The following is a 12,984-nucleotide window of genomic DNA, read 5'->3' on the forward strand; positions in this document are numbered from 1 at the left end:
TGAACCTGGGACCTTTCAGTCCGCAGGCTGACGCTCTATCCACTGAGCCAAACTGGTTTTGGCCATCATCTATTCTAATCCCTTCCTTCTTTGGGAGAGTTTATTTTTTAAAGGAAACTCTACCTTATTTTCTCCCGTTTTTCAGGGCTGATGAGGAACTCTTGTTGCTGTATGAATCTTAGGGGAAAGAAAGGCTTACATAATTTCTGATTACTTTGTTTTTCATAAAGTTTCACATATGTACTTTGAAATAGTTCATGGAAGGAGAGTAGAACCACACAGCAGAAGTGTGGAATCCTGTTGGGGAGTAAGGAATTAACATTTATTGAGAACCCACATCATGCCAGGACCTGTGTAGGTACGTTAAACTCCCATAAACAATCACGTGAGGTAGACATACCAGTTTTGCAATTGTCCTCGGAGATGAACTCAGGGAGGTCCAGTATTTCACTCCGTGTTGCATGGCTGCTAAACTGGTGGGATTTGAAACGAACATGCCTACAGAGTGCAGGTCTTTACCCTCTGTTGCTTCCCATTGTGATAGTACTTTATCTATAATAATAAAAGCGTAATATGCCAATTAGATCGGACGTCCTTCTGGATGACCTTCCAGACAAAGCAGCCTCAGGATTGAGGAAGCTGCTCCGCTGCGAGGGATCCAGGCAGCCACCAGGGCTGTGAGGGAGGGATCCAGGCAGCCACTGGGGCTGTGAGGGATCTAGGCAGCCAGGGAGGGATCTAGGCAGCCGCAGCGGCTGCAAAGGCCTATTCTTGCACAAATTTCGTGCATCGGGCCTCTAGTATTTATATAGTTCTCTTCCAGGTTTCAGAGCACTTACAAAACTTTGTGAGTCAGACAGCATTATTTCTATTTGCACAGGGAACTTGAAGCTCAGAGTGATGAAAGGATTTTTTTTTTCCCCAAAGCGATCAAAGGAAAAATTTCATTTTCTAGTAAGTAATAGTGCTTAGGTCAGAACTGTTTTCACCCAGTTTTCTTTCTACTCCACATGTTTTCACTTGTTAAGGTTTTGTATTAAACCAAGCTATGGTAGAATATTTATGATACAAGTCTTTGGTCATTAAAAAAATAAAAAAGAAAGAAAAGCATTAAGAATAGTCAGCCACCTGTTGCTGCTGGCATAGAGCTCAGCCAAATGATACTGTGAGATCTCTTCCAGCTCTACCGTGCTGTGATTTCTCAGGACGTTGGTGGGTGGAGGCTCCTCCTGCTAATAGAAATAACACGAGGACCTCTCGATCCAAAGGATGTTGACTAATTAAAAGTTGAATGCAGCCAATTAAGAAAAGATCAAAGACAGAAGAAATAGTGATCAGGAAGAGAAAAGTGATGGAAAAGGTAAAATATTAAGGTAGGGACTATATATAGAAGTGAGTACAACTAAAGAAGAAAGTTAAGTAAGAGAAAACAATCAAAGAATAAAAAGATTATTGCCTCATGTAATGGAAATGAGTATTTAAAGTCATTTTATATATAAAATGAGTATTTATATATATAAACTTTGGATAAGTTTATATTTTCTCAGCTACTATAAGATCATCTGTATAGGTATTTTAAGAATGAAAAGTAGAACTTTATAATATACTGCATCTTACTGATGTTGGAGGGCACCGTGTCTGAACTTACATTGAGCAGACACGAGCCCCTCGATGGCCTTCAGTGATGTCAGGTCCTGGAGAGTGTGCTGAGCGTGTCATGCAGTGACGGGATGTCCGACTACCAAGTCTTCCCGTGAACCTAGGCATTAGCTCCATTACACAAGGAAACCACGGACTAAGCCACAACAAGCAGTCTCTCTTCAAGCCTTTTTCTCTTAGTACAAATTGTTTTTCTACTTTCTGTTTGTTAATAGTGCCGTTGTGCCTCGAATTTTAAACTATATTGTTAAACTTCCCAAAACAGCATTGCCACATTTTCTCAAATCTGTTTGCACATTGAGTGCGGTTCTGATCTTGGTCTTTTTCTGTTCAACATGCTGACTCTTACCCTATTTCATCTGCTTTTCTGAAGAATGTTTGTGCCTTTGCTTAAAATTTAAACATTACCATGTCGGCATCTTTTTCTTTTTTGAAAAAAAATTTTGCTGTAGAAGCAAACAATCACATTACACATAATATGAGAAGTACTATTGCTATTTTGACATCTTGGATTAGATAGTGTTTCTTCTTTTTATGAAGGTTTAACCTGCCAAGACATTCTTTGAATACTGATAATGTCAATGTTCTTGCCAGTATGGTTATGTTAGAAAGAAGTGTTTTTCTTCTTTCATCATCATGTTCCTTGAAAGCGTATTGAATAATAAGACAGCTAACGGGAAATAATTCACAAGTGGATTCAGTGAGTTTATTCAAATAATTTACAAGTGGACTCAGTGAGTTTATTACTTGGAGAAATGCTAGAGCCATTCCTTAGGACGAGCACTACAATTTTCAGCTTTAATTGTAATAACTGAGTTCCTGTAAATTCCCGCAGCATATATTTTCATTTATAAAGTAATTTTCCATAATTAGAAGTTTTTCTCAGTGTGATAATATTTGAAACCAATTTACTATTCTTAGCTGTTTCATATGTACATGAGTAAGTCTATAATCACTAGTTCAGAACATAATGTTAAATGTATGAGTACAGATAAGAAATACTTTCATACTTCATGCTTGTTGTTTTTCTGTGAATATTTCTTTTGCCCAAAATATTGTTTGTAGTTTTTAAAATTGTTTGGAATTCAGTTTTTGTCTTCATAATTAGAAGCCCACTGATATTGCAAAAGCTAAATTGGATATCATTGATATAAAAAGGTTTTAACTGGTACAAAGGAGAAGTAATTGAAGGAATGACTTCCCAAATCCCCCACCTCCATGTGATGAGTGCTAAAGTTTATTTGGATCAGTTTATGTATTTTTGAGGTTTGGAAGAATGGTGGTAGCTTTGAAGAGTTGACTCTCTAGTGTCCGTCAACCTGGGAGGAGGCAGGGCCTTAGTCAGGAACAGAAACCCAGGAAACTGGCCATGGAGAGTTGGTGGCTCCCACTGGACAAAGATTTTGGGTTTCCTAGGAGGCTACTCTTCTGGCGTGGTGCTCAAAGATTTGGGGGGGGGGGGTGACCAAGAATGAGAAAGGAGCTAGTTTATTGGATTATAAATTAAAATTAAGTAAGTGGTCATTTATAATCTGTCCCTTACATTCAAAGATTTTTTTGCATTTTTACCATTTTATCCTTCTTTGCATCTTTTCGTCTTTTACTCCAACATGTTTTAATGTCCTGGTTTTGTGTCAGCTCTGCTAGGAAGAATCAGGAAAAGTCCTCTGCCACCACTGGATCGTGGCTACAGGGGCACACCCTTCTCCCCATCCCGCCAGGCTTGGAGGCAGAGTAGTTAAAGAGAAATTTCAGGTGAGGGCTGTGCCTTAATGCTTCCTTTTGAAGAAATTATTCCTTCAGTTCCAATGTTGAAAGTTTGGATGGGTTTTGTTTTTGTTTCTTTTTTAGTTAATGAAGGCAGATGTCTCTTTAGATATATTTTATTTATTTTTTTGAGAAACTGAGCGATTTTAATTTGTTTTTATAACTTTATTGTTGACACTATTACAGATGTCCCCATTCCTGATCCCCTTTGCCGAACTTCACCCAGCGCCCCCTGCCCCCTGATAATTTAATGCATCATTCATTCTCCTTTGGCTTCTTCACAGCTTCTAGATTCAGAGCTTTGAGTAGGTGCTCTGGAGCAGTTATGTGATGGCCTGCACTTGGGAATAGCCTACAGTGTAAGTCAGAAAATACTGCAAAAGTGTCTGAACATTTAATAGATGGAAATAATGAAAACTTGTTGAGTGGTTGTTGAATGATATCGATCAATACTATAGACATTGAGAGGACGGAACCTTTGCTTTGGGCTAGAACAGTCAGGGAAGACTTCCTGGTGGACGTGTTCTGAGGGCCTCCGCTCTCAGCATAAGACCACTCCTCTCTCTTCTCTGCCTCCATCTGCAGTTGTCAGCTGGGATTCCCAGAACTCAATCATGGCAAGACCTCAAAAGTCAGAATTTTGCAACTGTTACCTGCTTTGGGACTATCAGCCCTAATATCATCATGTTTTTATTCCTGTTGATGTCAGTTAACACAAGAAGCCTGGGTCTCTCCAATCATCCCTTATCACCCTGGACTCTTGCTCATACAAATCATTGCTTTTCCTAACTCTGCCTCTCACACCTGGCCGTCTGTAGCGCGCCATTTCATGGTAAGTCAAGTCAAATCTCCCGTGTCCTTAGCCTTTTCTTCGCTCACGTTGCTCTAATTGAAATCTGGCTTTTCTGAGAACCTTGTATCTCTGGCAGCCTTTTCAAATGATGACTAAATATCTAAATGATGACTGAATGAATAAAATATCATTCAGCTTTGAATCTTGCTCTTTAGACTCCTAAATTATTATCACTATAGTGAATTCAATAGCCCCATAGATAGTCTTTTCTAGAGTCTCAGGTCTTTTACTCCTCTTCTCCAGTAATTTTTGTTCTCCACCCTGCCTCAGCCACTAATTCCTGCGGCTACACTGTAGGCCTAGTCATTGTCCAAAACGACACCTGCGTTAATTTCAGCGTTAAGTAGTTTACCTCTGCCTGCCACCTCTGTCTCTCCAGCTAACTCCCTGCCAGTCCTTAGATTCTATTGGGCCTCTGATCCTTGACTCTGCTGCCTTTTAACTCTTTCTTGTCCCTGTTACCCTCAGTTCTCTCCTTTCCCTGCTACAGTACATTGTCCATAATGAGCATTCCTTGGAAGCTCCTTCGATATTCTTGCTCCTCTCTCACTAAACTATACTTGTTTGACTAATCAAATCCTGGTTAAATCCATCTCTTTCTCTTCTTGGTGCCTAAGCCTGTACAGTTGGATGTAGCTGGAACACATCTCCTGACCAGTACCACTTTAGATCATGATCACAAATCTTAGTGCTTCCAAGTATTCACCCTGTGTTTCTGTAGTCCATTTTCCCTCCTGGTCTCCTACCAGTGCTTTAAAGAACTTTATCATGGATGCAGATTGCCTGAGAATCTTGTTAAAAATGCAGATTCTGCTTCAGTAGGTCAGGGAGGGCTTGCGCGTCTACATTTCCAACACGTCTCCAGGTGCTGCAGTTCTGCTAGCTCATTCGCCCCGTTGGGGGACTCCTAGAAAGTTACAGAAGAGGGAGGCTGACTTGGGCCACATGACAGGTGTTATTGACTCAGTACAGTAGAGGCAACATGTAAAAATGATCTCACCTTGGACCTCCTCCCCCAAGGTGGGTGCACCATAGGGGGACTCTACTACAGTCGAATTTGGTAATACAGATAAATTTATCAAGATCCTTCTAAGTAGAGAAATAGTGTGAACATTAACAATGCTGAGCAGTGAATAAATCAATTTAGGTGAGTAGGTATCTTATATCTATATAAAAGCCTAAGCAACTGTTACTACCGGTCAGCTGAACAACCAGTCGCTATGACGCGCACTGACCACCAGGGGGCAGACGCTCAATGCAGGAGCTGTCCCCTGGTGGTCAGTGCACTCCCACAGCCAACCTCCCATGTCCCACCCCCTGGCCAGCAGGCCCCAATCAGTCCTGATTGCTGACCAGGCTGGGACCCCGCCCATGTACAAATTCGTGCAGTGGGCCTCTAGTTTTATATAGAGGAAGATAAACCTTGAATGATAATTTGAGGCTAGGTTATAAAGGGTTCTGAATGCTTGGCTATCTTTTTTTAATGGAAAATTGGGAGTAAGGAAGTGACTTAATCCAGTGGTTCTCAACCTTCTAGCCCTTTAAGTACCGTTCCTCGTGTTGTGACCCCCAACCATAAAATTATTTTTGTTGCTACTTCATAACTGTAATTTTGCTACTGTTATGAATCGTAATGTGAATATCTGATATGCAGGATGGTCTTAGGCGACCCCTGTGAAAGGGTCGTTCGACCCCAAAAGGGGTCGTGACACACACGTTGAGAACCGCTGGATCAATGTGTTACCCTCTGGCCATTAGTTTGGCAGTGGTTACAGGAAAGAATTATAGTAGGCTATAAGCAGTGATACTAGTTAGGTTATGTGTTTCTAGAAATTGAGCCTTTGCTTCTAGGTTATCCAGTTTGTTGGTATATAAGTATTCATATAGGCTCGTGATTCTTTTTATATGTATGGCATTAGCTGTAATGTCTCTTTCATTTCTAATTTTATTTGAGTCTTTTTTTAGTTTAAGGGTTTGTCAATTTTGTTTCTTTTCAATAAACCAACTCTTAGTTTTGTGGATTTTTTTCCTGTCTTTTTCTATTGTATTTATTTCTACTCTGTAATAATCATTGTCATTTTCTTTCTTTTGGTAGCTTTGGGCTTATGTTGATGTTCTTTTTCTAGTTCCTTAAGGTGAATAGTTAGGTTGTTTATTTAACATCTTTTTTTAAGGTAGACAGTGAACTTCACTGTTTGTACTGTTTTTGCTGCATCTCAAGAGTTTTGGTATGTTTTCATTTTTATTTATCTTAAAGAATGTGTTATTTAATTTCCACATATTGTGAATTTTCCAGTTTTCTTCTGCTATTGATTTTTTGTTTTATTCTATTGTGGCCAGAAAAAATTATTGGTATGTTTTAAACTTAAATTTGTTTTGTGACATACTATGATTTATCCTGGGGAAAGAGGAGCTTGGAATGAGTGTGTATTTTGCTGCTGTGGGGAAGAGTGATTGGTGTTTGTCTATTAGGTCTGTAGTGTTATTCAAGTCCTCTGATTACTCATTGATCTGGATTTTCTATCCATTATTGGTCTTTATCTGAAAAGACAACAACTAGAGAACCATGTGGAGGATGGAGTTGCATTGCAAAGGAGATGGTTGGGGTAGCTTCATTTAGAATGAGAAGTAAAGGCAAGTTTGGAGAAGCAAAGTCTTATGAAAATCAAAATGTAATAGATAAGGTTCCCTATTCAGTGAGAAAAAAGAGGAAAAGCTGAAATCAAATATTGTTGTAAAGCAATAGCAGCTTGATTCGCAAATAACCTTTTCCATAAAATTAAATGCGGGAGGGAGTGATGATTGCCTCGGGGTTCCGGGTTTAAAGAGTTGTTTCGAAAGGCTGATCTGAAGACCTCCTGTAAACAATAGTAAGAAGTACGGTAATCCAGAGGCAGTTACTAGACTCTGGTCAGGTTCAGAAAAGCCTTCGAATGGGCTCTTGAGAAAGACGAGACAAAGGCATTCAAAGGACATGTAAAGTCGAGGAGTCATCAGAGGTCTGAGAAAGCTCAAAATGGGGTGGGGAAGTGGGAGGGAAGGCTGGGAAAGTTGCCTGGGCCCACATTCTAAGGCCCTTGTCTGCCTTACATGGGAATTTAGATTTCTTGCAAATGGCTAAAAGGGAATACAAGAAGGAGTTTCTAACAAAATGAGGTAATTCTCATGGCAGTTGGAGGATGGGTCAGATGGCGTTTAGTAGTGTGATTGAGGAGGCTGGGTCAGTGTGCTGGGGAGTTGCGCAGAGCACAGGGAAGAGGGTCTAGACAAGAAGAACATCTCTCATGTAGATGTGACAAACATTGATGAGCAATTGGAAATACTCTTTCTTGTTTTAAAGATCACAAACAATGAGTATCTACCATCTCCCTTTGAAAGTTATGCAAAGATTGACTATGTTTTTAAATTTTTATTTGCTTTTTTAAAATGAGTCATATCTTTACATGGTGCAAAAGCCAAAAAATATGAAAAAGTAAAGTCAAAAAATTACTCTCATCTTTATCTCTCGTCTGCCTGGCTCTTATAAGCAACACCCCCCCCCCCATCCCCCGAAAAGAAAAGAAAAAAGGTAAAGTTACCCATTTCTTTGTAACTTTCAGGGGAAGTAATTATGCATACTCTATTAAAAAACTGAATATAAAATAAAAAACATTTAAGCAGAATAAAAGTATGAATAAGAGATTTTAAGTTCAGAGTCATGCTGAATATGTTTTATCAAGATAGAATTCTTTTTAAAACGTCTCAGGCTACTTAGAAGAATCAAATCATAACTTATTATGTTAATAGAGTGTGATATTCCTTGACACTAGAATTGATGTTGTGATGGGATAATCATAATTTTATACTGAATCAAAACGTTTAACACTGTCTTAGTGATAAGCTTCTGTAGCTAAAATCGTTGTCAGATTGCCAGGGTGGAAGAAGCTGATCTTCCCTATAATATTTTGTGCCCCTGCCCTTTTCTGAACCAGAGTCAGTACAAATACATATGCAGGAGCAGATATACTGATCAGTTATATCAACTTACTAGTATAAGACCTTGGAAGTAATTAAAACATCTTAGACCATCTGCGCATATAATTAGCATATAATTAGGCCAATATGTATACTTTTTATTTCATATTAATGAAGGAGTCTCCTTTGCTCAGACAGTCTTATTGGCATTGCCTTTATTAGTTAACTAGAGGCCCAGTGCACGAAATTCGTGTGTGTGTGGGGTCCCCTCAGCCCAGCCTGCACCCTCTCCAATCCAGGACCCCTTGGGGGATGTCCCTAGGATTGGGCCTAAACCAGCAGTCAGACATTCCTCTCACAATCCTGGGCTCTGGCTCCTAATCGCTCACCTGCCTGCTGGCCTCGATAGAGGCAGCCATCTTGTGAGGGTATGAGGGTTGATTTGCATATTACCTCTTTATTATATAGGAGTGTGCATCATCTATGTGCAGCATCCTTTTCCCCATTATCACAAATTGCTTTCACATTTGAGGTATACTAATTAAATATTGAGTATTCTCATCTAATTTTATTTCCTTTAAATAGTACATGTAATTAAGTAGGAACAGTGGCAAGATATATTTATATATCTTCAATCAACTACATGGTGTGCATGTAATAATATATTTTTGATTGAGGTGTTTTTTGCACTGTCATCATACTGACTAGAGTCAGATTCTTAGTTGGCACATCTAGATGCTCCAACTTTGTGTGACCTAAATAGGAAACATATGGGGGCATGTGTGTTTATTTTTAGCACAGGTTAAGCTTTCAGCCTAAGGGCAAAATATATGAAAACTTCAGGAAGTGAGAAGAATATCTGTTTTAGAAAATAATATAGGATTAATTAAATGGTAAGGAAAGCAAACTAAAAACTATTTACTATAGAAAATGTATTTAAAAATTTAGTTTCTTCTAGATCCTTCATTTTTAATTATCATTTTTTGTTTATTTCTTTAATAATGGATTTTGCCTAATAGTGAAGATTGAATTTGATGGGGAGACCTCTTTATCATTTATTGTTAGCCCAACTCTAAGGCTAGTTTAGAAAATGCTTCTAAATTAGTCCCCTTGGTGCAATAGTTGCCTGCTGTGAAATAATACTCCAGAACTACTAGCAGTGTTTACTTAAACATTTTTTTTCCACATTTAATGATTTTCATGTTTCATAGCTTTTTTAGAACCCATTTCCTCAAGTAACCTTTTTATAATTCTATATAGCTACTCAGCAGATCAGGCAGTGAAATAGCATCTTTATATATTAATCAACAAAGATTTCTATCTTAGGCCTCACCTGAGGCATCACTCTAATACAAACTAAATAATTTGATGTTTACATTACAGGTATCACAGGCTTTAAAGCAGGAATTTTGAACCATAAGTTTTCTTGAAATACTTTCACTACTTTATTTTTAACATATTTTCTATATGTGTATGTCAGTATCAGCTAGCATAGCTTTGAAGAGAAATTATTTTGTGAATAAGTTTTTATTGACAATTTTTTGTTAAAAGTAACTTGTGATATGCAAAGTATGGAGCAGGGGCAGGGTGTCATTTCACTCCAATACAGTTGCAGATTATTCAGAACTTGACCTACTTGCTGTTATTTTGAATATTGTCCCTTAAATCACAAGCTCCTGACTAGCTTAAAATAACAGCCTTGATAGCAGAAGCAGCACTTCTTTGTCTATTTACAAACACACAGGCAGTGCAGATTTCAGTCTGGCAGTTCCTCCAAAAATAAAGTTACTGCCTTACCTAGCAGTTCCACTCCTTGGGATGTACCCAGGGGAAATGAAAGCATGGCACACAGAAACTTGTACGTGAGTTCTCCTAGCAGCATCATTCATAATAGCTAAAAAGTGGAAACACCACAAATGCTGTCATCTGATGAAAGGTCATTCTAATGTATGTCCATGCAGTGGAGCCATATGGAGCCATTGAAAGGAATGAAGTACTGATGGGTAAACAACATGGGTAAACCTGGAAAACATTGTGCTAAGTGAAAGAGGCCACTCACAAATGCTGTGTATTGTATGATTGCATTTATATGAAATACCCAAAGTATGCAAATTTATAGAGATAGAAGGTAATTTAGTGATTACTTAGTAGGAAGAAATGGGGGTGACTGATAATGGGTACAGGGTTTCTTTTTGAAGTGATAAAATTGTTCTAAAATTAGATTATGTTGATAATTGCACAGCTCTGTAAATGTACTAAAAACCATTGAATTGAAAAAAAAAAAAAAAAAGCCGATACCGGTTTGGCTCAGTGGATAGAGCGTCGGCCTGCGGACTGAAAGGTCCCAGGTTCGATTCCGGTCAAGGGCATGTACCTGGGTTGCGGGCACATCCCCAGTAGGAGATGTGCAGGAGGCAGCTGATCGATGTTTCTCTCTCATCGATGTTTCTAACTCTCTATCTCTCTCCCTTCCTCTCTGTAATAAATCAATAAAATATATTTAAAAAAAAACAACAACATTGAATTGTATACATAAAATGAATGAAAAGTAATGGTGTGAGTTATATCTCAAAACTGTTACATTTTTTTAAAAAAGAAAGAAAATCAAAGGTTGCTTTGGATTTCCTAAAGCAAAATTACTACTTAGTTACTAAGACATGATTCCTAATGTGCATGTGGTATGGCAACCAGCAGTCTTAATCTTTCAAAACAAAGAGCTAGTTTTCAACTCCACTAGAGTTACTTTTCTGTAGGAAAAAATGTACCCATTTCCTCACTCCTTCAACAGATTGGTGTTTATTGGGCCCCGACAGTGTTCTTGGTACCAGGGACTCAGTCACATGCCTGGTTCTTCTGTGCTTCACCTTCTCAGGCTCTCAGCCACCGTGTCACATCTAGTCCATCCCAGATTCCTTAGTCTGTCCCTCCTGGTCGCCACATCTCTGTTCTTAACTTGATCTCTTGACACTAGTCACATAGGACTACGTCTTCTTTCTTCGAAACTTCTTTGTTCTGTGCGCCGTCCTGTCCTGCGGCTCTTCCTGTCCCTGACCACACCTTCGCAGCCTCCTCTCCTTCCTCTGCCTGCCCCTTGCATGTTGAGGTGATGCTTTACAAATTTTCCTCGGGATGGAGGAGGGGCTAAGTGAATATTTGTTGAATGAACGAATGTACTTGTGTTGACGGTTTCTCAAGAGATTTGACTATAATTGGGCTATATGTTAACTGAAGAAATTGCAATATATCACACCTGATCGTGGTCCATGTTTCTCTTAAGCCACCCGGCTACATATTTGCAGTGAAAAAATGCTAGCTCATTATTCAGCTTTTGAGTTTATGAGATTCAGGTAGCTTTTTGTAATTTCTCTGTATATAACAGGTAATTATGAAGGTAATTTTAAAAAGTATGCATTATTCCAAATTATTATTCCAGTTCAACTATTTACAGAAACCTTATAGAATAGTTGTCTATCCTTAATCAAATAATACCCTATTTAGAGGAACAATTTAAATATATGCTGAAGTATATACTCTGAAGTTTAGAAGAGGGAGAAAATTAATACATAATGAAACTGTGTTATGCCAGGCACTGCTTTATGTGTCTACCTCCATTATATATTTTCATTTCCCAGCAACTCTGGGCGGTAAATATTCTTAGTTATCGTGTAAAGAGGAGGAAACCGAGGTTAAAGGAAGTGAAATCACTTTTATGCTGCAACATACCCAGCTACTAAAATTCAGAACCAGAGCTGTGTCAGCCTTTTCATGCATCTGTTCTTTCCATGCATCTCTTCTAAACGATCCTGAAGATATAAACGGAGGCTAAATATAGAAATCAGTGGTGCAGTGAATGTAGTCAATCTAAACGCTTAAAAATTATCTGTGTCTTTTCTCCCCAGGCAGTGGTTTGGCAGAAAACAAGAGCATCCGATCATAAGATGGCTCTCCTATCCGTTCTGGGGACTGCTGTCATGGGCAACATGGAGCCCTTTCAGTACCACTCGGAGGAAGCTCAGGTACACACAGAAATGGTCTTTAAAAGTCTCATCGCCAAGGAAACTGTTACATTATTTCCCAATTGCAGGTTTGAGGGGGCAAGAGCCTTTAACTATTGTACTTACATTAATTTTTAAATTTAGGATGTCATCTATTTACTTTCCACTATGAAAGAAAAAGACTTTTAACTCTTACTTTTTTTTCCCTTTCTTGTTCTAAATATAAACTCCAACTTCCTTTTCTTTTTTTTTCTTTTTAAAAATAATATATTTTATTAATTTTTTACAGAAAGGAAGAGAGAGGGATAAAGAGTTAGAAACATCAATGTGACAGAAACATTGATCAGCTGCCTCCTGCACACCTCCTACTGGGGATGTGCCCACAACCAAGGTACATGCCCTTGACCGGAATCGAACCTGGGACCTTTCAGTCCACAGGCCGACACTCTATCCACTGAGCAAAACCAGTTAGGGCTCCAACTTCCTTTTCTTGATCTATCACCCTCAGACAGTGTTTCTTGAGTTCCTATTATATTGGATGTGGTTATTAACACCCCACTCTTATTTCTGCTTGCCCTTTCCTCTCAGTCATGTCAACTCTACTTTTATGTTACCAAGTTTAATGACCAATTTTCTTATATAACCACTAGGGGCCCGGTGCATGAAATTCGTGCACTGGGTGTGTGTGGGGGGGGGGGGAGTGTCCCTCAGCCCAGCCTGCCCCCTCTCACATACTGGGAGCCCTCAGGCGTTGAC

General features: G+C 38.9%; 1 protein-coding gene across 5 annotated transcripts in view; it reads left to right on the forward strand.

Moving 5' to 3' along the window:
• The window catches only part of PMS1 (PMS1 homolog 1, mismatch repair system component), a 65,896-nt gene that overhangs the window by 20,245 nt on the left and 32,667 nt on the right, over positions 1 to 12,984 (forward strand). For 3 of the 5 annotated variants that reach the window (XM_015566088.1, XM_006767064.2, XM_006767066.2), the window contains exon 6: positions 12,133 to 12,249. The exons of 1 other annotated variant lie outside the window; for it this stretch is intronic. In XM_015566088.1, the coding sequence (XP_015421574.1) occupies positions 12,133 to 12,249 (117 nt within the window). Of the gene's footprint in view, positions 1 to 4,027; positions 4,259 to 12,132; positions 12,250 to 12,984 lie in introns of those variants that run through there. One more of the 5 variants, XM_015566089.1, reaches the window with a different exon arrangement.

Source organism: Myotis davidii, unplaced genomic scaffold, assembly GCF_000327345.1.
Source record: "Myotis davidii unplaced genomic scaffold, ASM32734v1 scaffold221, whole genome shotgun sequence".
In the NCBI taxonomy this organism is placed as follows: Eukaryota; Metazoa; Chordata; class Mammalia; order Chiroptera; family Vespertilionidae; genus Myotis; species Myotis davidii.